General features: G+C 48.7%; 9 protein-coding genes and 1 non-coding gene across 10 annotated transcripts; 5 read left to right on the top strand and 5 right to left on the bottom strand.

Moving 5' to 3' along the window:
• Positions 1-200: 200 nt before the first annotated feature.
• Positions 201-3,401, top strand: FOIG_05831 (uncharacterized protein). The gene has a single exon (XM_031204685.1). It carries the CDS (start codon positions 567-569, stop codon positions 3,072-3,074), a length of 2,508 nt encoding a protein of 835 aa, XP_031064934.1. The 5' UTR covers positions 201-566; the 3' UTR covers positions 3,075-3,401.
• Positions 3,402-3,483: 82 nt separating this feature from the next.
• Positions 3,484-7,187, top strand: FOIG_05830 (uncharacterized protein). Its single transcript, XM_031204684.1, has 3 exons — positions 3,484-4,142; positions 4,195-4,542; positions 4,596-7,187. The coding sequence occupies exons 1-3, from the start codon at positions 3,767-3,769 to the stop codon at positions 5,573-5,575; spliced, it is 1,704 nt and encodes a 567-aa protein (XP_031064933.1). The 5' UTR covers positions 3,484-3,766; the 3' UTR covers positions 5,576-7,187.
• On the bottom strand, positions 4,491-7,330 carry FOIG_05829 (uncharacterized protein). The gene is made up of 2 exons (XM_031204683.1): positions 7,282-7,330; positions 4,491-7,231 (listed from the first exon to the last, which is right to left on the bottom strand). The coding sequence occupies exon 2, from the start codon at positions 6,680-6,682 to the stop codon at positions 5,780-5,782; it is 903 nt and encodes a 300-aa protein (XP_031064932.1). The 5' UTR covers positions 6,683-7,231; positions 7,282-7,330; the 3' UTR covers positions 4,491-5,779.
• Positions 7,331-7,505: 175 nt separating this feature from the next.
• Positions 7,506-7,600, bottom strand: FOIG_05828. The gene has a single exon. It is a non-coding gene; the product is annotated as a tRNA-Ile (tRNA).
• A 291-nt stretch (positions 7,601-7,891) lies between these two features.
• Positions 7,892-8,581, bottom strand: FOIG_05827 (uncharacterized protein; the record flags this gene model as incomplete). The annotated part of the gene is made up of 3 exons (XM_031204682.1): positions 8,308-8,581; positions 8,110-8,258; positions 7,892-8,063 (listed from the first exon to the last, which is right to left on the bottom strand). The coding sequence occupies exons 1-3, from the start codon at positions 8,500-8,502 to the stop codon at positions 7,892-7,894; spliced, it is 516 nt and encodes a 171-aa protein (XP_031064931.1). The 5' UTR covers positions 8,503-8,581.
• A 435-nt stretch (positions 8,582-9,016) lies between these two features.
• Positions 9,017-10,365, bottom strand: FOIG_05826 (uncharacterized protein; the record flags this gene model as incomplete). The annotated part of the gene is made up of 2 exons (XM_031204681.1): positions 9,017-9,092; positions 10,310-10,365. The coding sequence occupies 2 exons, from the start codon at positions 10,363-10,365 to the stop codon at positions 9,017-9,019; spliced, it is 132 nt and encodes a 43-aa protein (XP_031064930.1).
• Positions 10,366-11,105: 740 nt separating this feature from the next.
• FOIG_05825 (uncharacterized protein) lies at positions 11,106-12,588 on the top strand. The gene is made up of 2 exons (XM_031204680.1): positions 11,106-11,392; positions 11,447-12,588. Exons 1-2 carry the CDS (start codon positions 11,245-11,247, stop codon positions 12,466-12,468), a joined length of 1,170 nt encoding a protein of 389 aa, XP_031064929.1. The 5' UTR covers positions 11,106-11,244; the 3' UTR covers positions 12,469-12,588.
• Positions 12,589-12,969: 381 nt separating this feature from the next.
• On the top strand, positions 12,970-13,300 carry FOIG_05824 (uncharacterized protein; the record flags this gene model as incomplete). The annotated part of the gene is made up of 2 exons (XM_031204679.1): positions 12,970-13,166; positions 13,228-13,300. 2 exons carry the CDS (start codon positions 12,970-12,972, stop codon positions 13,298-13,300), a joined length of 270 nt encoding a protein of 89 aa, XP_031064928.1.
• Positions 13,301-13,490: 190 nt separating this feature from the next.
• Positions 13,491-17,007, top strand: FOIG_05823 (methylenetetrahydrofolate reductase (NADPH)). Its single transcript, XM_031204678.1, has 3 exons — positions 13,491-13,805; positions 13,881-15,767; positions 15,818-17,007. Exons 2-3 carry the CDS (start codon positions 14,069-14,071, stop codon positions 15,982-15,984), a joined length of 1,866 nt encoding a protein of 621 aa, XP_031064927.1. The 5' UTR covers positions 13,491-13,805; positions 13,881-14,068; the 3' UTR covers positions 15,985-17,007.
• FOIG_05822 (uncharacterized protein) lies at positions 16,567-19,353 on the bottom strand. Its single transcript, XM_031204677.1, has 5 exons — positions 18,973-19,353; positions 18,780-18,898; positions 18,167-18,712; positions 17,113-18,110; positions 16,567-17,059 (listed from the first exon to the last, which is right to left on the bottom strand). The coding sequence occupies exons 1-5, from the start codon at positions 19,035-19,037 to the stop codon at positions 16,733-16,735; spliced, it is 2,055 nt and encodes a 684-aa protein (XP_031064926.1). The 5' UTR covers positions 19,038-19,353; the 3' UTR covers positions 16,567-16,732.
• Positions 19,354-19,416: the final 63 nt, after the last annotated feature.

Raw genomic sequence — 19,416 nt, 5'->3', positions numbered from 1 at the left:
TCAGCCTGGACTTTGGCCTAGAACAAAACAACCACTACAGTAGATGGAAACAGAACAGTGGCTCAGATGCACTTCAATTGCATGCGGACGGTGAGAGAGCGCCAACCGTTAAAGATGGGTCGATGACTTCCGAAGACGGCACTGGGCTTGATATCTGACGTTAGACAGTACCTGCCCGTACCTTGGACCAACCTTTATCAAGTAATTGAAAGAACCTAGCGCTATTCTGAGTAAAGTACGTTGCGGTAAGATCCAGTAGGCAACGATGCCCAGATAAAGTAAGAAGGCACAGCAGGAACGGAAGCGACGCATGTCAATTCCATTCAGCTCATTCATTCCATGTTTTTCAACTTCAAACAACCACTTTCACGCGTCAACTTCAGTCACTAAAGACGGAGATGTTGGAGGCTTCATAGACTGCTTTATGAAGCTTGCTCAGAAGACACTTCGTCTTCTTGTCTCTCTGTCAAGATAAAGTGACGCTTGAGTGAGGCAATCAATCAATTAACGGATCGCTTACAGCACGCAGCTTCGCTCTCAATTATTGCTGGGCGACCCCTACCCCAATGCCGACTTATCTATGCCACGGATTTCGATGGCATCGCCGCGACATCCGGATTTTTGTCATCCTCAACGACCTTGAAGACGCAGCACCAAACTGGGTTCTTGCACCTGCGTCGTCTTATTGTATCCTCGACCAGCTACACGCCAAATACGACTTCTTACCTGAGCTCTCTCCACCAACAACGCCCACGCAAAAGAGCATCAGCGCCAAAAATGCCAACATCAAAAAGCAATTCGATCATGTTGACGACGACCATGCTCTCCCGACATCACGTGTATCCGATGCCGAAGATGCCGTTCTTATGCACTCATGGTCACCGGTCAAATTGCTGGAGGAATTCGATGTAGACGAAATGGTGACGGCATGCAGACCATATGCTTATGTGGCTGATTATGTGGTACGAGTCGACCTGAGTGTGGACGTGGCAGGTCAGATGGCCAAGTACTATGACAAAATGGCCGGCGAAGATGGGTGGATCATGAAATTAAGGAATGAATTGCAGAAGGGTGAACCCGTGCGGTGGTACGTCGTGGTCTGCGGTGACGATGTGAGAGAAGTCCCTGGCAAGAGTGACGAAGAAGAAAAAGAGGTTGGCTATGAGCAGACAAGGGACGCGGCACAAACGATGGTGCGCAACCGACGAACAATAGACGCTTTGGAGGGGCTTTCTGATTCCCCATCCGAGTACGACGATGACAACGACCGAGACGAAGATGGAGAAGATGCTTTCACCGTCCTAGATGGCATTTTAGGGGGGGCAGATGGTGCTGCAACACCCCGGCCACTTTCGAGGGCATTGCCAGATATCGATATCCCGCTCCAGCCTCAACCTGACCCCAACCGGGCTTCAGTTTTGACAATATCAACAGTTTGGTCCCCGGATGAATCACCTAACGGAGCAGCAAGGCAGGAAACACCGGATATTGATGCACCTCTCCAGCCTCATGAACTCGAGAAGAAAAGGAAACCCGTGTCTACAGCATCATCAGTATGGTCTCGAAAAGAATCTCTAGACAATGGACTAGCACTGGGAACACCAGACGTTGAGATGCTACTTCTCCACCCCGATAATACACGATATTCAGCTTCGACAGCATCAGAGATATATTCTGCATACGGGCAATCTAGAATTGAACCAGAAGAGTTTGCCAAGATACAGTCATCAGTGCAGGATCCCATGAGAGGAGAGATACCGGATGTAAAGCAACCTCTCAAACCAAACGAGCTTCATCCGTCTAGATCTTCAACGCCTCCAACGCCTCCAACGCCAAAACCTTTGCAACGGCAGCTGCCAGCTCCAACGATCTACAGGCCCGAAAGCTTTATACCCCCTTTCTCGCCTGTTTTACCACCTATGGAGGGGTTTGATCAAGAATCTCCGAGGCTCAATACTCCTAGCAGGACAGAGAATGTCAAGCCCCCAGAGACATCTTGGCCCTTATCATCAGACTCGCCACTTGAATCCTCAGGATCGAGTACATTTCATAATCAAGATACTCCGTATCCATATGTTACATCAATCATAAATCCAAAGGACAGGCCAGGTACCTATCTGAACGTACCCAAAGAGCTTGTTCCTCCTCGAACACCCTCGCCTACATCGGAGTATTCACCACAGCCACAGAATTTTGGATCAAATATGCCCAAGTTTGAGGGGATAGTGCCACACGCTCCACCATTGTTGGTGTCACCGAACCCAGCACGTCTAGAACAACCAAGTTCTGGCATATTGTATGAAGCTGGTGACACAATTTCCAAGCAGCAGCTACCATCAACACCAATGCCAAATGCCAAACAGGTGGCACTGCCGAATTTAGACACGAAAGCAGCAAGAGAGCTGGTTTCGAAGCCATCAGCAAGTGCCACAACCCCAACATCGGCTCATCGAAAAACAATCAATCCTGTCTTGAAAACACCTCCCAGAAATCCAACAACACAGCAAATTACACAAAAGTCGCCGAAGTCTCGCTTACCGAGAAGTGTCCCTAAGAACATTCGAATATCAAATGTACCATTACCGCCAGAACCAGAAATAAAGACGCCTCGTCGCCCGCCTACGCCACCAAAGCCTCGAGGTGCATCGGGAGGAAACTCACAGAAAAGACCACAAACTGCGCCAGAAAAGGGGACGCCATCATCGAAAGCTCATGCCAGAATGTTATCCATGCCGTACCGTTATGAGACACCCAGCTCTCTGCAAGAACTGGAAAGGGAGGAGCCGATACTAGAGCCTACACCATCTCTTGCTTCTGACTACAATGCGGGTGTCAGTTCAAAACCAAGCGCGCCACGAGATTCAGCACGTGGGGTAAGGTTACGTGCACCACAGCCAGCGGTCGCCACAACGCAAAGTCGACAGACTAGTGTATCTACGGAGCATAGTGATGGCCAGGTAAATGAAGACGGAAGGCATCCTAAACAACGAATTGGTCGCAGTCATTCAGTGGCCGAAGGGCTTAAGAAGCTGTTCAGGAAGCCGTCTCATGCTAAGGCAGGCCATCATCATTGAAGGAAACGGAGAGTAAGCATGAATTGCTGGTTTTGAACTTTCATTTCGGGGTTGATCTTGACCGCAATTTGGAGCATTTTATTTTGAAGGGATAGGAATTGCTGTTGACTTATGGAGAAACGTCGAACTTTCAATAAGTCGTAATATTCTATGATGAATCGTCATGATGTTAGAGTAACGGAACGAGATTCTTTGAAATTGTACAGTATTTGAATGCATAGAGGTTTAATTATGCAGTAGGTGATCTGCAATTAGCAATCAGATTTAACATCTAGGTACAGTGAAATTTTCAGGGTGCGAAATGAAATGAGGGTAAAGCTCCTTTACCAGGTAGGTATGGATGGTCATGCAAGGAGTTGATGCGCGTCACGTGTAGGTTAAGCAAGACAGCTTGCGGCTCGAGTAACTCGACTCGATTACCAGCATACTTAGTCAACACCTCCAATTTTCTATCTTACCCTCTTCGATCTGTTTAACAGCCCGCTTACATCAAATAAGGATGCAACTCATGGTATCAGTTGATTGGAGTCCCTGATGGTCTCCAAATAACTCTCCAACCCGAGACCGTTGTGCCCACCGAACCCCGACAATATTAAACCTCGAGGCCCGTGTCCGAGTCCGAGTCCAATCTAGCCTCCGGTCATTGTCTCCTTACCCATCGCCTTCGGTTCTTTGAATCCGCCTCATATAAAATGGCCCTATCGCGGCCCGAGCCTGGCCCCAATGCGTCGGTCGAAGCGTTTGCGCAAACCGGCGCTGAGCCCTCGCTCGATGATAGCGACGACGAAGATCTTCGGTCGGCCGTTGGCAGTGGAAGCGATGTTTACGAGCTGCATGAGAGAAATACGAGTAGTGGTAGACACGGCAGCGCGATATGGGATGCCGAAGCTGCAGAGGATGGAGATGTAGACCATCCTCTCGTAGGAGAGCGCTCGCGAAGTCCTGGTTCTATGGCGAGTTTCCAGCTCTATACCCCTGATGAAGAACAAGCCGTGCGGAGGAAGTTCGATCGCAAGCTTGTCTTATTCGTCGCTCTCCTTTACATGTTGAGCTTCGTCGACAGATCTAGTACGACCCCTTTATCTTTTTGCGATCGACAACAATGTACTAACAAATCCAGATATCGGCAATGCTCGTATAGCTGGTATGGACGAAGATCTCCAGTCTGACCCGCCCCGCGATGAATGGTACCAATGGGCCCTCACGGCGTTTTACATTACTTACATTGCCTTTGAATGGATGTCGCTTCTGTGGAAGCTCATTCCGGCGCATGTATTTGTGTCAATGGTGGTCCTGACATGGGGTCTCATGGCGTCCCTTCAGGCTGTCGCGACGTCTTATCCCATGTTGATTGCGCTGCGCGCTGTCCTTGGAATAGGAGAGGCTGGCTTCACGGGGATTCCATTTTACTTGAGTTTCTTCTTCAAACGAGAGGAGCTTGCATTCCGGACTGCTATTTTCATATCTGGTATGTAATCCCCTGTTGGGATGTCAAAGAAGAAAAGCTTACAGCTGTCGCAGCGGCACCCTTGGCTACGACGTTTGCTTCAACGCTCGCCTGGCTCATTGTTAAGTTTGCTGAGTTTGGCCCTATTGCTCCCTGGCGTCTTCTCTTTATCATTGAGGGGTTCCCATCCGTCATCGCGTCTGTAGTAGCCTGGAACGTCATCCCTGACTCTCCACAGACAGCTCCTTACTTGACCAAGCGTGAGAAAAAGGTTGCCCATCTACGCCTTCGCAGCGAGCAGTCGACGGCCACAAACAATAAGCCTTCGTCTGGTCTCAAAGGTCGCGATGTTCTAGCAATATTTCGTGACCCTGTTGCGTGGATCACTGCAACCATGTTCTTCCTCACCAACATGGCGTACTCCTCTCTCCCCGTCTTCCTCCCCAAGATACTCACTGAGATGGGTCACGATACTCTCACCTCTCAAGCTCTCAGTGCTCCCCCATACTTGGCGGCTTTTGTCATCGTCCTCTTCACAGCGCACATGTCTGATCGTCTGCGCACACGCACCGTACCTCTAATATTCCATGCCCTCGCTTCATCAAGTGGCTACGCCATTCTGGCTTTGGCTAAACCCCTTAATCTTCCTAATTTCATCCGTTATATGGCCGTATATCCTGCCGCTATAGGCTTTTTCAATGTCGTCACTCTCATCATTACTTGGAGCATCAACAACCAAGCCAGCCAGAGCCGTCAAGGCGGTGGCTTTGCTCTCCTCCAACTCGTTGGCCAGTGCGGACCGCTCGTGGGTACCAGGTTGTATCCGGATCGAGATGCTCCCTATTATGCGCCTGGGATGAGCACATGTGCAATCGCTATGCTTCTGGTCTCCATACTAGCGTATGCTCTTCGCTTTTATCTCAAGTATCAAAATCGTAAATTTGACCGGGCTGAGAGTGAGCGTCGGCAGGGAGGTGACGAGGTTGAGGAAGAAGGCCTCGTTGGCCCTGGGAGACGCAAATCAGCGGCTGTTGTTTTTCGATATATGTTATAAGGCAATTTTAATAACCACTGTTTCAAACTCGCAGCTCCTAAAAATTTATTGTTCACGGAATGATCGCTACCGAGGTAAACTTGATTGTTAGACCATGTACACTTTCTTCTTCTTCTTGCTGCTAGCTAACACCTCGTGATGCTAAACTAATACCGTTTGTAACTTGATTTTCTCAAACGATTTGCCATGTAAGTTATTTATAATCTATTTCCCAAAGCGCATCCACTTAGGGGCGTGATACTTCTCTACGCCGGCTTTCCACCAAGAGTCAGTTCCACGCCCGCCTTGCTCGATCGAGAAAGACGCAGATTCTTTCTCATGTTTAGGCTTGCTGGCATCCTCAGGTCTAAGTTTGCGGCGCAGTGTCTTCCAGGCCGAGTGGTGTTTTCTCTGCTCTTTATGTTGACGCCTGACACTCTGATAGGCATGGCGAAGTTTATTGCAGCTGTTATGACAAATATTGTGTGCCAGTTTCTCAACTCCGGCTCGAGACCGTTTCACTCCCTCTGTCAAGCTTCGAAGAGACATGACAGAAGATTTTCTCTTGCTTCTTCTTTCCACCTGTGGCGGTTTGATTGGCGGACTAGGACTGTCTGAGTGCCGGTTTTCTGTTGGGCTATCAATTTGGGTCTGGATTCGGGCCTTCATCCGTGTCAGGGGGTAAGTCCCTTCAAGCCCGATAGTGTCTTCCAATGAAGGCTGTCTCGCCATGGTCTCCTGAGGAGGCGTCACATTTGACTGTAGGTCTTCCGAACTTGATACAATCTCAAAGTAGTGGTAGGACTGGATGGGTAGTCGTTGCAGGTGCCCGAAAGCAGCTGCCTCATCGACTCCTGTCCTGTGGGTGCTTCCTTGTCTCATAACTCTCGCAGCAACAGAAGAGCTTGATGAAGATCTCAGACCGGATAGCCGGTCGTTGAAGCGACTATATTTCATCAAATCGCCCAAGTCCAAACTTGGCATGCGAGTGTCTGATGCCGGTGATGGCACATCACTAAATCCAATACCTTGGTCATGGTATGATGAAGATGTGCTCCTTGGAGCTCTATGTACGGACTCTGGAGAGGGCGCTTGCGATCTCATAGGTCTCAGGTTATCTCTTACCATTTGTAGGATAGAGAACTGGTCTGAAATAACATCAGTCGTTGATGGTTTGCGGATTTGGTCATCGGGTGCATCGTTCAGCTGTGCTTCTTCACGAAAGTGATCGCGGTGGGTAAGTGGTAGTAAAGCTCCATTCTGAAGAAATGCATCTTGTCTGGAGGTCGTTCGACTGGTCGGGTTTGTATGTGCCTCAGCCTCGGGGAAAGGCCGCCCATTTGACCGGAAATCTCTCTAGGATGCTGCTGGCCTGATGTTTTCCAGATCCTCGAGTTTCTTCCGGGTAACAGGTGCTCTTTTTTGTACATTAAGTTCGCTCAGCTGTGTGCCTGGAATGGTGTTATTGCTGTAGGAGTCTGGTGCATCCCCTAACTTGAGGCCTAGAGGGCGGGACCGGACTGGAAGTGTAAAGGTGTCATTCATGGTGAGGATGTATGTATCACTAATAAAAGCAGCTGATGGGTGGTGAATCTCAAATGGTGATGAGTTGTTGAAGATGGGAAAAGAAAACGAAGTGTAAAAGTTGAGAGTTTGGTTTATAACACTGAACTAAATCTAGTCGAGTAGGTGAAACAATGGTTAGACCATCACAGGGTTGCTCCTACCTCTGTGCGGCAGATGAGAAATATAAAATAAGGCAAGTACATAAGTATAGGTAACTAACAGAGGAGCTGCAATCGTGAATGTTGTTTTCTGCTTGCCTTTTAAGAAAGCCTTGACCGAAAGTGATATAGAGAAACACCAAAAAGATATCACTGTCTCGTGGTAACTAACAACCTAAAATAGATACTTAGAGACAGCAAAAAACCGAACCGGAGGGCACTGGGATTGCTCCCGCCAGGGCTTGAACCTGAGACCTTCGCATTACCGGACACTCGGAATGAAGTATTAGTACGACGCTCTAACCAACTGAGCTACGGAAGCCTTCCAATTCGATAGAATGGTTGACATTATTTTGCAATATGTTGAGCTCCAATTACTCCCAGTCCATCGAGTAAGGACAATATGCATCACAAGCATTCAGTGGAGGCAACCACAATAGACCAGCTTCAATGAGTAGACTGAGGACAATGACTGCTGGTTCGTGGGCTCAGAAGTGCTCTAACTAGAGCTTATTAATTTGATAACCCTTGTTCAAGCTTGATATGCCCGGGACGACATCTATCCCTCCTCAAACTTCCATTTCATCCATCAATCACCCATATTCCGCCTGTCTTATCCAGATTTCTCAACGCAGTTGGTACACTCAGCGCATGTGAAATGTGTTGTTGCAGCTCCGAGCTTCATAGCTCCTCCTGGGGCATTCTGATGGAATAGGTCAGGCCAGCCGTATTGGGTCTCGGGCCAGGCAAATATTTTGATCGGGGCACATCGATCATTGTTGAATCTTGCTTTGTTAGTAGTATACGGACATATGAGTAAGTATAGCATACCCAGCTAGACGGCAGATCATACCAGGATCAATGAAAACAGATCCGATATGTCCCTTTAGCTCAGGGCCTAGCTCATTGCATGTATATTCAAGTTCAGGACGATAGGCGAAACATGGAGCTCCCCAGTTCTCCTCACGGCAGAAGTAAACCTGAGATGTGTTTAGTAAATGTATTCTGCTGGGAACAATTCAATCATACCATGCCAGACTCTCGACCCCCTTCACTGTTCTCGTCAGGAGTAGTACCAAGGCGAGCCTTGATAACTTCAGGCTCGATGGCTTCGTACTTGAGTGCAGCTCGCTCCTTGAGAGGTGAAGACCACATGTCAACTGAGACAGCGAGACAGTGCGTATAGAAGAGCGACAAGACGGCAAGTGCAAAAGATGTCTTCATTCTGATGATTGGGTGAGAGTAAGTGTTGATAGGAATGAAGATGGAAGAGGGTAATCAGAAGTTTTAGTTCTCGATAATCCGAATTGCTTATTGAGCACTGACAGCAGCTGACGTCTGGGTTACAGCCTTTTATGTATCAGAGTTTGCTACGGCAAGCCATTGATGATTTTTTGGTTTCATTCTTTACGACAAAGCTACGTATGACACGCAAAGCCTCGTGATGACACTGGCTCATGCGATACAGCTGCAGCTTCAACCCGAGCCTACTCATTCAATTGTACCAGGTTCTCACCCGTTGCCGACCGTATTGATTGCTTGTGTTGTGTTGATCAAGATACTCGGTCAACTCGTCAGCTCATAAACAAGCTCCCAGTCAAAGACCTTCGGGAGTCATCGGTCATCCCGTGATACAAATTCGGCCCATCGGGCGTCCAAAAAATGCTGTCAACTTGCAGGTGGCTTGCATCACTAGTAAACAAACAACCGGGCCTAGATGGGAGCCGCGGCTGATCTCCTAGACGATTGTGTCAACGGTATTACCGGCCTCGGGAAGCTTGTGCAACTCTCGTGTCTGCTGCTCAACCGTTTGCCTGGAATTGTCAGAATAGCGGTCTCGCCTCAGTCTCCCACGTTGCGCATTGCATCACGGGATATGAGCAACTCGCACCAAGTACCGGTTTTGGCTTGCCAAAGACATATTCCACGTTATCTAATTTGTTCTCATGCAAGAATTTGCCGTATGCCGGTAACATCCACCGCGTGAAAGCCGCTGGATCGCCCAACGTGCATCGCTGATCGGCCGTCCCTGACGTAGATGGCAGGGAAAACGAGTCGGCACAGCTTAGTATCAAGCTTCGATTTCATTTGATCATTGTGAAACTCAATCTTTCGTATAGCCGTGTTAAAATAGAAGCATACTTACGTTTATGCATATTCATCATCCAACATGATCGGCCTTGGAGCAGAGGCCCGGAGCCGGCAACGGAGACGGACGGAACAGACTCCACAATGATTGCCTGTTTAGGCAATATCTGTCACAGCGGACTCCGGCACCTCATCCCGTGTACACGAGTGTTCTTATGCCTGGTAGCATATACGGGCAACAGTGTGATACGGTCTCTCTCTCACGACGGAGGATTTGGCTTGAAACTGCCCGTTGCGCTACACTTCTCACCCAGCACATCCTTGGCTTCGGAGGAAATGCAAGAAAAGGCGGATCCGGTCAGCCAAGTAGGTTTCTTCGAGTCAATACCGATCTTGGTACGAAAAGAGACTCTGTTAGGATACACAGCATCATTCGATGCAGCCGTCCGTCGCAACTCCTGGCCGATAGCCACTCCACCTAGCAGCTATCTCTGGCGTTGCCGGTTGCACGGCATCAGCTTCAACCACTCTGCGTACATCAAGGCCACTGCCGTGGCCCCCAATTCGGATTTTAAGGAGCAAGATGGTACCTTACATCGTCATGTGCCTCAGTCGATCCTCAAGATTCTTGGGTTGTCCTAAGAAGGCAGACAGATACGAGATAGTGCAACTATAAAGCAAGCTTGCACGCAATTCAACTAGGCAATCAATGTCTCTGTAGCAACACTGCATTGGACAATTGTAAGGAACCACAGAGAACCATTGTACCTTTGGTAACCCGAGTTCGGAGGCGGTGAAGTTGGGTCGCCCATCAGCCAACATCTTCCATGCCGCAAAAGAGCGAACGATGATGACAATAACAAAATAGATTCTTGGTACAACATGTTTATTCTAGTATTTCAGAACCAAAATGATGGCATTTTTATACGCAATAATTACTTACGGGTTTTCATAAATCAAGATTAGAGATTGCCTAAGTATTTCTGTAGACTTAGCCATGTTCATGAGCTGGGCGTAGGGTATTCTTCTTCTCTGTTTAATGGCAGGACATGACTGAGAGAACTCCAAGTCTTTCAAAACAGCAGTTTCTTATTGTCATATCGTGACTGCTCTGATAGAATTTCTCTTGGTGAAATTGCTTATTTAGATAACACAGTTACTATTGATTCAATCGACATTTTCAAGCGCTTTTACGTTATGTTTCTAGGTTATGCTACAGTGGGTTTCAAGCAAACCGAAATGTACAAAAAGGGCGATTCCCCTTTTGATACTCTGTCTAACTTCAAAGATTAACAAGCAAGCCGAAACCTAAGAAACACTGGGCGCTTTCTCTGCCAAGTGTAAAAGTATGCCTTCCACTCACGCAATGTTCTCGAATCGACTACTCACTTATCTAATGGACAGATAATGACTTTTTAAGGTAGAGTATCCGTGACAGACTTCTCAAACACCAGAGCTGATGGAAAGAAAAGAAGACAGTCCGAAATTATAAAGAGCAAAGAGTTGGTATGGAATCAGGTACATATCATGGACTGAGCATGAAGTCGGACCAACATTAGGGATTATTACACAGTGTTCAGTGCACAGTAGTCACCAGATGTTGAGCTCGGCTGTGATGGGATATACCGAATAGTCGCTAGGCTTTAGCCGGGGCTAGAGGTTTCTGTTATCCGTTATGCTAAGACAGTGCATAGGCTAGCTTATTCCTACGCGTTATGCTTGGTGGAGATCACAAACACCATCGGTTATGACTTGAAAAGCAACATGCTTCTACCACTTCTTGACCAAGAAACTTTTCCATTATTCTCTTAGCTGACAGGCTCTATTACTGAAATCTGCTTCAACTAACATACATAAGCTCCAAGAATACAAAGCTGAATGAGAGAACCAACCGCAATGTTGACGAATCGCCCTCGGACACGGCAACGAGCGTATAAGAAGCCACCTGCTCTTGATGTTCCCAACATTGATGAAGATGCCGCGGAGAGGAAACGAGTTTTGAATGTTCTAGCACAGAGAAGATATCGTGAGTCCTCATTTTCCTGCAACCAAGTAAGCTTGAGATCTGACAGGCATATAGGTGAAAAGAAACGGCTAGATCGTCTTAAGACCAAGTCAGCTGGTAGCAATGGGTCTCAAAACTCCGAACCTCAGGATGAAACAGCTCCAAACTCCGAATACAGAGTATCAAAAGACGATATCTATGAAATCCCGACTCTGCAGAGCAATTTGGAACCCACAATTCCAGAATCCAACCTGTCAATCCCTCCCACGACAGATGCTGACATCTTGGCTGGGTTTGATCTCAATCTGACATCTTGGAACCCCCTCGGAGACCCCCTCCAAGATTTGACATTTGCGTCTATTCTTCCAGACCCAAATACAGTACCCGAATACTTATCCGAAGACAATACCAGGGACGATTCAGTAACAAATACTCATCAGGACTTGTCTGCAGATTTTGGCGGAACCGATATGACCATGTTTATTGATTCTTCATCACTCAGCTCTTCACCCTCGTCATCGGAAGGGCAGACGCTTCCTGATAGTTATCAACTACCTCTACTACAGCTTACACTTCTCAAGGCTGTTATGCGTATAGCAGACCGTCTGAACCTGAAGCCAGATCTTTGGGACTTGGCGGGCAACTCGGCATTCAACACAGGGACCGCAACTCCAGCATCTCTACTACCTCCATCATGGCAGCCCACTCCATCACAAGTTGCGATACCGCACCATCCAGTGTTTGACCTGCTGCCCTGGCCAGGTGTCAGAGAGCGCGCCATCTTCATCTTGTCATTGCCCGACGAGTTACGGCCACCACGAGCCCAGGGTGCACTGGCGATCGTCAACTTTGCCTATGATGTTGAGGATACGGCCGAGGGAGTTAGAATTTATGGTGACGATCCATATGATCCAGGTAACTGGGAGCTTGGGCAGGTTATGTTTGAAAGGTGGTGGTTTTTGTTTGACAATAGCATCATCAGCACGAGTAACCGCTGGCGAAGGGCAAGGGGAGCACCGCCGCTGCTATTAAAATGTGGAAGTGCTGGTTCGAGCCCGACTGCAAGTACATCATCTGCTACAACTGGAGGATCATGATGGGGCCACTGAAGTTGTTGTTGAGTACCTTAGTAGGTAGGAGGGCCATACAGCCATGTTATGAAACTCTCATGAGACTTGTAAAATATAGAATAGCGATGCATATGAATTTGATGACGTTAAAGTCAATTGAGCAAGAACGAACGGTGAACATATAAACGCAAGGCTAAACCGAGATTTCTATCCGCATAGACCCAATACTCTTCTCGATAAGCCTCACAAGTTATCATCCGAGCCCCTTGATTAACCCGAAGAATAATTGACATCGAGGTGGAGGTTTGATGCTTAAATCAGTCATTGTCAAAGTAAGTCTTTGGACCTTTCACTCACCGGTCTGACAGTGACACCACTAGTAGCTCAGCATCATGACGGAGGGGTTATAAAGGTCCTCGGGTGATGATTCGTCCATTTGCTGGACCCTTGCTCCGCAGCAGGGGACCCTCGACGTTGACGTTGGGGGAGAGAGGAGACATAGAGATCATTGGCAGGGCCTCTCGGAAGATGGCTGCAAACCGCAAGCTGCAAGCCGAAGCAGAGTGGGATGTCGTGAACTGCTTCAGCCAAACAGAATCCATCAAGTCCACAGTTTCCAGGCTCATTGCAGATGTTACCGCACGCTCCATTGTCCTGGGTTTCTCACCGATCAAAAGAGGCGCAGCCGAGTACAACCAATTCAACGGCCACTCTATCAAGTGGAGGTGAGCATCGATTTATGACTCTGAGTTCTTGAGCTTAAAAAATTTCATCCGTTTGTCTTAGCTGCAACGTTTGGAAGCTCACTTCGTTAGCCTGGGGCAGCTTTAGGGGCATCCTCACTGGTTCGATGCCCTGAGCTCCCCTGAGCCTCTCGGCTTCCGATGCCCGGGAACGGCGCTGAGTTCAAATGAACGCATCTGCATCCGCCAATGAGCAGACACGATTCATGCATCGGAGGTAAAAACGGAACCCCACTGGGGAGTTTCTGGAGGAAGGAGGGGCATCTAAGAGGCCGTCGGCGGGGGAGAGGAGAAATTTCCTGGACAGTTAGAAGGAAGGAACGACGTGGAACGCTTTTCTGTCGGTACTCGGTTTCTTTCTTCTCTCTTTCTTCTCTTTCTCTTTTCTACCCGTCATCTATCACTCAATATATAACCTCCTCTTCGTTCTTCTAATAGAATTGACTGTCATTTGTCAAGTTGGATCCTGGTAGTACGTGAACTATTGCCCCCTGCTGCTGCTTCTCGTTCAACGGATTGAGAGAGGGAAATCGAAAGGTCAATACAGATCATCGTTTCCACCGCCTCGTCTGGAGTTGCAGCGCAAAACCTCAGAACCGGGCTTCAAACAATACAATAAACGTTAGTTTATACCAGCATCGCCGCAATACCTCTCTTATCTGTAATTGAAATTGCTAACATAGGATTCCTTGTCAGTCGTCGTTACAGTTCCCCTCCCCCACAATCTCCCCATACTCCAGCTCTCCGATCCAAGCTTCGACCCGCCACGACCATCACGCCCATCTCTTCCTTTGTAACGAATCAACATTGTTCTCTGGTCAAATACAAATACAAGCTCGTCATAAACCACACAATCCAACAAATCCTCGTCAACCGATTTCACCATGCATATCAAGGACATGCTCAACGACGCCGAGAGGAGCGGCCAGCCCTCCTTCTCTTTCGAGTACTTCCCTCCCAAGACCGCCCAAGGCGTTCAGAACCTTTACGACCGTATGGATCGCATGTATAACCTAGGTCCTAAGTTCATCGACATCACATGGGGTGCTGGTGGTAGAATTGCCGAGCTCACTTGCGAGATGGTACTCCAGGCTCAAGCTGTCTACGGCCTCGAAACTTGCATGCATCTGACCTGTACTGACATGGGTGTTGAGAAGGTCAATGATGCCCTTCTTAAAGCGTACAAAGCTGGGTGCACCAACATCCTGGCCCTACGTGGTGACCCCCCCCGAGCTCAAGACAAGTGGACCGCTGCCGATGGAGGCTTCCAGTATGCCCGTGATCTTGTCAAACACATCCGCGATACCTACGGCAACCACTTCGACATCGGTGTTGCTGGTTATCCTGAGGGTTCCGACGACAACAAGAACGAGGACGAACTACTTGACCATCTCAAGGAGAAGGTTGACATGGGCGCCAGTTTCATCGTCACACAGATGTTCTATGATGCTGATAACTTCATTCGCTGGGTGAAGCGTGTTCGTGAGCGTGGCATCACTATCCCTATCCTCCCCGGTATCATGCCCATCGCTACATATGCCAGCTTCCTTCGACGAGCAAACCACATGCAGGCCAAGATCCCTCAAGAATGGCTCGATGCACTTGAGCCTGTTAAGAACGACGATGTTGCTGTCAGAAACATCGGAAAGACCCTGGTTGCCAACATGTGCCGAAAGTTGCTCGCCAACGGGATTCATCACCTTCACTTCTATACTATGAACCTTGCCCAGGCTACACGCATGTTACTTGAGGAGCTCCAATGGGCTCCTTGCGCTGAGCGTCCTCTTCAACAGGCTCTCCCTTGGAAACAGTCCAAAGGACTTGGCCGCCGCGAGGAGGATGTTCGGCCCATCTTTTGGAGAAACCGCAACAAGTCTTATGTCATTCGCACACAGGATTGGGATGAGTTCCCTAACGGTCGATGGGGTGATTCTCGCTCTCCTGCTTTCGGAGAGTTGGATGCTTACGGCATTGGTTTGACTGGTACTAACGAGGCCAATCGCAAGAAATGGGGCGAGCCCAAGACCATTCAGGATATTGCTCAACTTTTCGTCCGATATCTCCAAAATGAGATCGAATCTCTGCCATGGAGTGAGGCACCTCTTACCACCGAGGCTGACGAGATTCGAGAGGAGCTTATTGAGCTGAACAAACGAGGATTGTTGACTGTGAACTCCCAGCCTGCTGTCAATGGTGTCAAGTCTTCTCACCCTGTCCACGGCTGGGGCCCTGACAACGGTTATGTCTACCAGAAGTCATACCTTGAGTTACTGGTGCACCCTGATGTCTTCGACAAGATGATCACTCGCATTGAGAACCACCCTGATCTGACCTACTACGCTGTGACTAAGGACGGCGAGCTCCGATCTAATGTGACATCTGATGGCCCCAACGCAGTGACATGGGGTGTCTTCCCTGGAAAGGAGATTGTGCAACCAACCATTGTCGAGAGCATCAGTTTCCTTGCATGGAAGGACGAGGCATTCCGACTGGGTGTCGATTGGGCTCACTGTTATGACATGAGCTCGCCTAGCCGAGCTCTGCTTGAGGGTGTCATGAATGACTGGTACCTCGTCAACATCGGTGAGTAAATAAGTTCCAAACCGACTCTGAAAGCGTGCTAACAATGGTAGTGAACAACGATTTCCACGACAACAAAACCATCTTCGAGCTTCTGAAGGGCCTCGAGGTCAAGGACCTCACCACTCCTGCGACTCCTTTGACTGAGTCTGTAGGTAATGGCGCCGTAGATACCGAACCTATTGCCAACGGTACTGCAGCCACTGCAGTTGCGAACTAGATGTTCTCGCGCAGTGGTACCCGATGCGATGGTTTACCAAGATGCCCAGCATCTTGCCCAAAGTAAATCTCTGTTATGATTGCAGAGCGATTGCAAGTATGCATCATCGGGGCGTTGCTGTGCACTTCCTCTAACTTTAACGACCACTGCTTTTTTCTTCCTTTGATTTCTTTTTTTGATTTTCGGGTTTGGGTATAATAGCATCACCAAGGTGTCTTTTTCAACAAAAAGTTACCAGGGATACGGGGGCAGCATTTTAAAAAGGCGCAAGATACGAAAAATCACTCGGCGGGCGCAGACGACTTTATGTTTTGGGGGCTTGCTTTGCTTGTTCTATATCTCAACGATACCCCGCCAGCAAGGCCTTATGGATGGACGAATGCATGACTGAATTTGATTTCTTCCTTCTATGCTTTTTACTTTTTTTTTCTTTCCCGACGAACGGGAAGAAAGTATACAGAGTGGATGATGGGGACGTGGAAAAGATTTAAAGGCAAAGTTTGGCTATCATGATGGACTCAAGCAACAGCTAGACATTGCTGATGCTCGGAACCAGCAATTGACTTGATATCTAGTCCCGATATTGGGCTACGATGATACTTTACGCTCTCCCATACCGACCCTTTGAGTGACTTGAGTGAAATGTCCAAAGTCCATCGTTATCCTTTCTTCTACCCAGGCTGGAATTGTGTTGTACACGATAAAAAATATTACCGTCAAATGGGCTACGAATTAAATTCCTCCGCTCTCACCATGCATCTTCCTCAGCCACTTCATAATCCATATTCACCGCCCTCTCTTCCCGCTGTGGTTCTGCGCTCTTCTCCCGTCTAGGCTGATCATCGAAGTCCGCCATAGCATCGTCCTCTACACCATGCCGTGGCGCATCATCATTGCCAAGGGTCTTGACAGGCGGCAGAGGTGTATTCACCCACGCAAGCTCAAGACGTCCCTCAATGCCAGGCAGTTCCTTGCCATTCAGACTATAGTAGAACTTCTCTGCTGTTTTACGGTCTTGGAAAGAGACGTGTGTGGTTTCAGGAGCTGTATCGACAGACTCAAACTCGCCGAGGTTCTGTTTAGTATGTCAGTGATATGAGACCTGAAAAGGAGAGAATTTAAACGTACCAGGAGGAAATGACGTAGCATCTCATCCTTATCAGGTGCTGTAAAGTCAACACCTGTAATGGCGAGCTTTTTAGGCCGGTTGTCAATCGAGTATTGCGCATAAGCTGCGTGCATGTTTCCTCCTCCACGACCCCTGAAGCTTCCTCTTCCTCGTCCACGAGCGCGAAAGCTGCCTCGACCTCGATACCCACCTCGAGGAGCCCATGATGAGTTTGATTCTTCCCCGGCATCGGGATCTAGACCGAGCATCTTTGCCTCTTGTTCGAGGGCCGCAAGCTTCGCGCGCAGCATACTTGTACCCGACGAATTGGCGTCTCCGTCCTCGCCTCTCTGACTGGCGAGTTTTGCCTGCAGCTTCTCGTTTTCCTCTCGGTGGCGGGCGAGGAGTTCTTGATGTTTCTTCACTACCTCCTGGCGCTCTTGCTCTATCTTGGCGCGCTGAGCCTCGCGCTCTTGGTGCTTCTTTTGTTCTTCTTCTTGCTTTCGCTGGAACTCTTCCATATCTATTTCTGGTTGGACCTCGTCATCTTCTGCAGCCATCGGGTCGCCCGACCAATTGCCCCCTTGCAAAGGAGCCGATGCTGGTAGTGTGTCGATCTTGTCTTTGTACCAAAATACCTTGACGAATCTGTTGTCGAATATCACTTTAGGTGACTGATATGCTGCATTTGCCGAACCCCATTTATCGTACTTAACAATCGCGAGGTGCTTGTATGGCTGCATTGATACCTCCTGGATATTGCCAAATTGTGAGAAGAACTCCCGCACTTGCTCCTCGCTGAAGGACTCTTCTGGGATGTTTTCGACAACGATGGTACTCTTTGTACGGTCATAGTTAGGCCCTTCAGCGGAGAAAGGAGCTCTCGAACCGCCCTTCTTAGCGCCACGGTTCCGACGACCCCCTCGACCACCTCGGCCCCCATCGGGTGGGAAAGTCCAAGGGTTCATGCTATTTGGGGCGTTTGCTAACATGGCAAATGGATCACTTGGGTCGTACTCTATCAAGGCTCGTATTAGACGAGCAAACAAAACAAGTGAGTGATACCAAACTTACCGGCGTCGGTACCTGGGGGCACGAATATCGACTCGTTGCCATGGTCATACGGGCATGTGCTCCCACGCGAACAGAAGCCCTTGGTGTCAAAATCACGACATCGACCTCTTCTCCGGGGTTGACCCCTACCACCTCCAAAGCCTTGTTGCGGGAAGTTTGGCATGCCGGGATATGGCATCCCCATGGAACCCATCTGCAGAAATGCCTCCATGACTTTCGGATCGAAAAGCATGTCGGGTCGCGGAGGAAGATTATACGTGGGTGCACCAGGCCGTCCTCCCCTCATGTCGTCGCCTCGGCCTCCACGCCCACCTCGACGGGGTTGCTTCTGCACGCGCCCATCACGGTTGAAACTTTCGTATCCATCTTGCGGATCGTATTCTTCGCGATCGTAGAAACCTCTCTTTCTTGAGCTATTTGGCGTCGTGCTGTCGGTCAAAGGTTGCTGTACTGGTTCAACTCCGATCTTTGGGGCTGGAGGAGCCCCTGGGAGGTAGGATCTGTACGCGATTGCTTGGAAGACGTCGTCGAGGAAAGCTTTGGGGTCTGCAGAATGGATTTGCGGTCAGTTTCTGCGGACAATCGTCCTAAAAGTGAGAGCAGTAATGCGCACCTTCGCTTAAAAAGTCAGGAATCTCCTGTTCGCATAGCTTCCGTACCGCGTCTGCGTCGCCATCGTGCTTGAGAAGGGCAATGACATACTCGGCTAGGACATCGGCGTCGGCGTCAGAGCTATTCTGTATGTTAGCGGGGTCTTTAAAATGCGAGCTGTTCCAGCGTCGCATGGGGAAAATGAGGCTACGGACGTATCCTCGATGCGCTTGACTATCCACGCCTTAAGCAGGGGCGCATCTTCTTCAGAGAACAGCATTGTTCGAACAACGCGACCGCTCCGTTGATAGTAGCCGTCAGAATGCGCCCGAGACAAAGAGCAAGGATAGATCAGGTACGTAGGTATGTTTGGTTGATGTTCTGAGGTTGGAGGCTGATTTTTTTGGGTCTTGGGCCGTTGGGGCCTTTCGTTGTATTGTAACAGGCCAAGCAGTAAGATCCCAGGTATCAATTTGATATATAACAAGTCTCAATACGATCAAACAAAAAGGATTTTTAAGATGCTGGGCAAATGTCAGGAAAGGTAGTGCTCATGTGAATATTTTAATCAATTATCAAAAATTCGGTAGCTCTGATATGACATAGTTACAGGGAGTCTGGTGTCAAAATAGAGCTCCATATCATCCATTCGCTCCACT

This window comes from Fusarium odoratissimum (assembly GCF_000260195.1).
Source record: "Fusarium odoratissimum NRRL 54006 unplaced genomic scaffold supercont1.8, whole genome shotgun sequence".
NCBI lineage: Eukaryota > Fungi > Ascomycota > Sordariomycetes > Hypocreales > Nectriaceae > Fusarium > Fusarium odoratissimum.
The sequence above is the reverse complement of the archived record's forward strand: the minus strand, read 5'-3'. Positions and strand labels throughout refer to the sequence as shown.

Coding starts and splice junctions, on each gene's coding strand:
- FOIG_05831 (XM_031204685.1), top strand. CDS start 567: ATGCCGACTTATCTATGCCACGGATTTCGATGGCATCGCCGCGACATC.
- FOIG_05830 (XM_031204684.1), top strand. CDS start 3,767: ATGGCCCTATCGCGGCCCGAGCCTGGCCCCAATGCGTCGGTCGAAGCG. Junction 4,143..4,194: donor GAGCTTCGTCGACAGATCTA/GTACGACCCCTT, acceptor TAACAAATCCAG/ATATCGGCAATGCTCGTATA. Junction 4,543..4,595: donor GACTGCTATTTTCATATCTG/GTATGTAATCCC, acceptor CAGCTGTCGCAG/CGGCACCCTTGGCTACGACG.
- FOIG_05829 (XM_031204683.1), bottom strand. CDS start 6,682: ATGGTAAGAGATAACCTGAGACCTATGAGATCGCAAGCGCCCTCTCCA.
- FOIG_05825 (XM_031204680.1), top strand. CDS start 11,245: ATGAGAGAACCAACCGCAATGTTGACGAATCGCCCTCGGACACGGCAA. Junction 11,393..11,446: donor TCTAGCACAGAGAAGATATC/GTGAGTCCTCAT, acceptor ACAGGCATATAG/GTGAAAAGAAACGGCTAGAT.
- FOIG_05823 (XM_031204678.1), top strand. CDS start 14,069: ATGCATATCAAGGACATGCTCAACGACGCCGAGAGGAGCGGCCAGCCC. Junction 15,768..15,817: donor CTGGTACCTCGTCAACATCG/GTGAGTAAATAA, acceptor TAACAATGGTAG/TGAACAACGATTTCCACGAC.
- FOIG_05822 (XM_031204677.1), bottom strand. CDS start 19,037: ATGCTGTTCTCTGAAGAAGATGCGCCCCTGCTTAAGGCGTGGATAGTC. Junction 18,713..18,779: donor TCCTGACTTTTTAAGCGAAG/GTGCGCATTACT, acceptor TCCATTCTGCAG/ACCCCAAAGCTTTCCTCGAC. Junction 17,060..17,112: donor TGCTACGTCATTTCCTCCTG/GTACGTTTAAAT, acceptor CATACTAAACAG/AACCTCGGCGAGTTTGAGTC.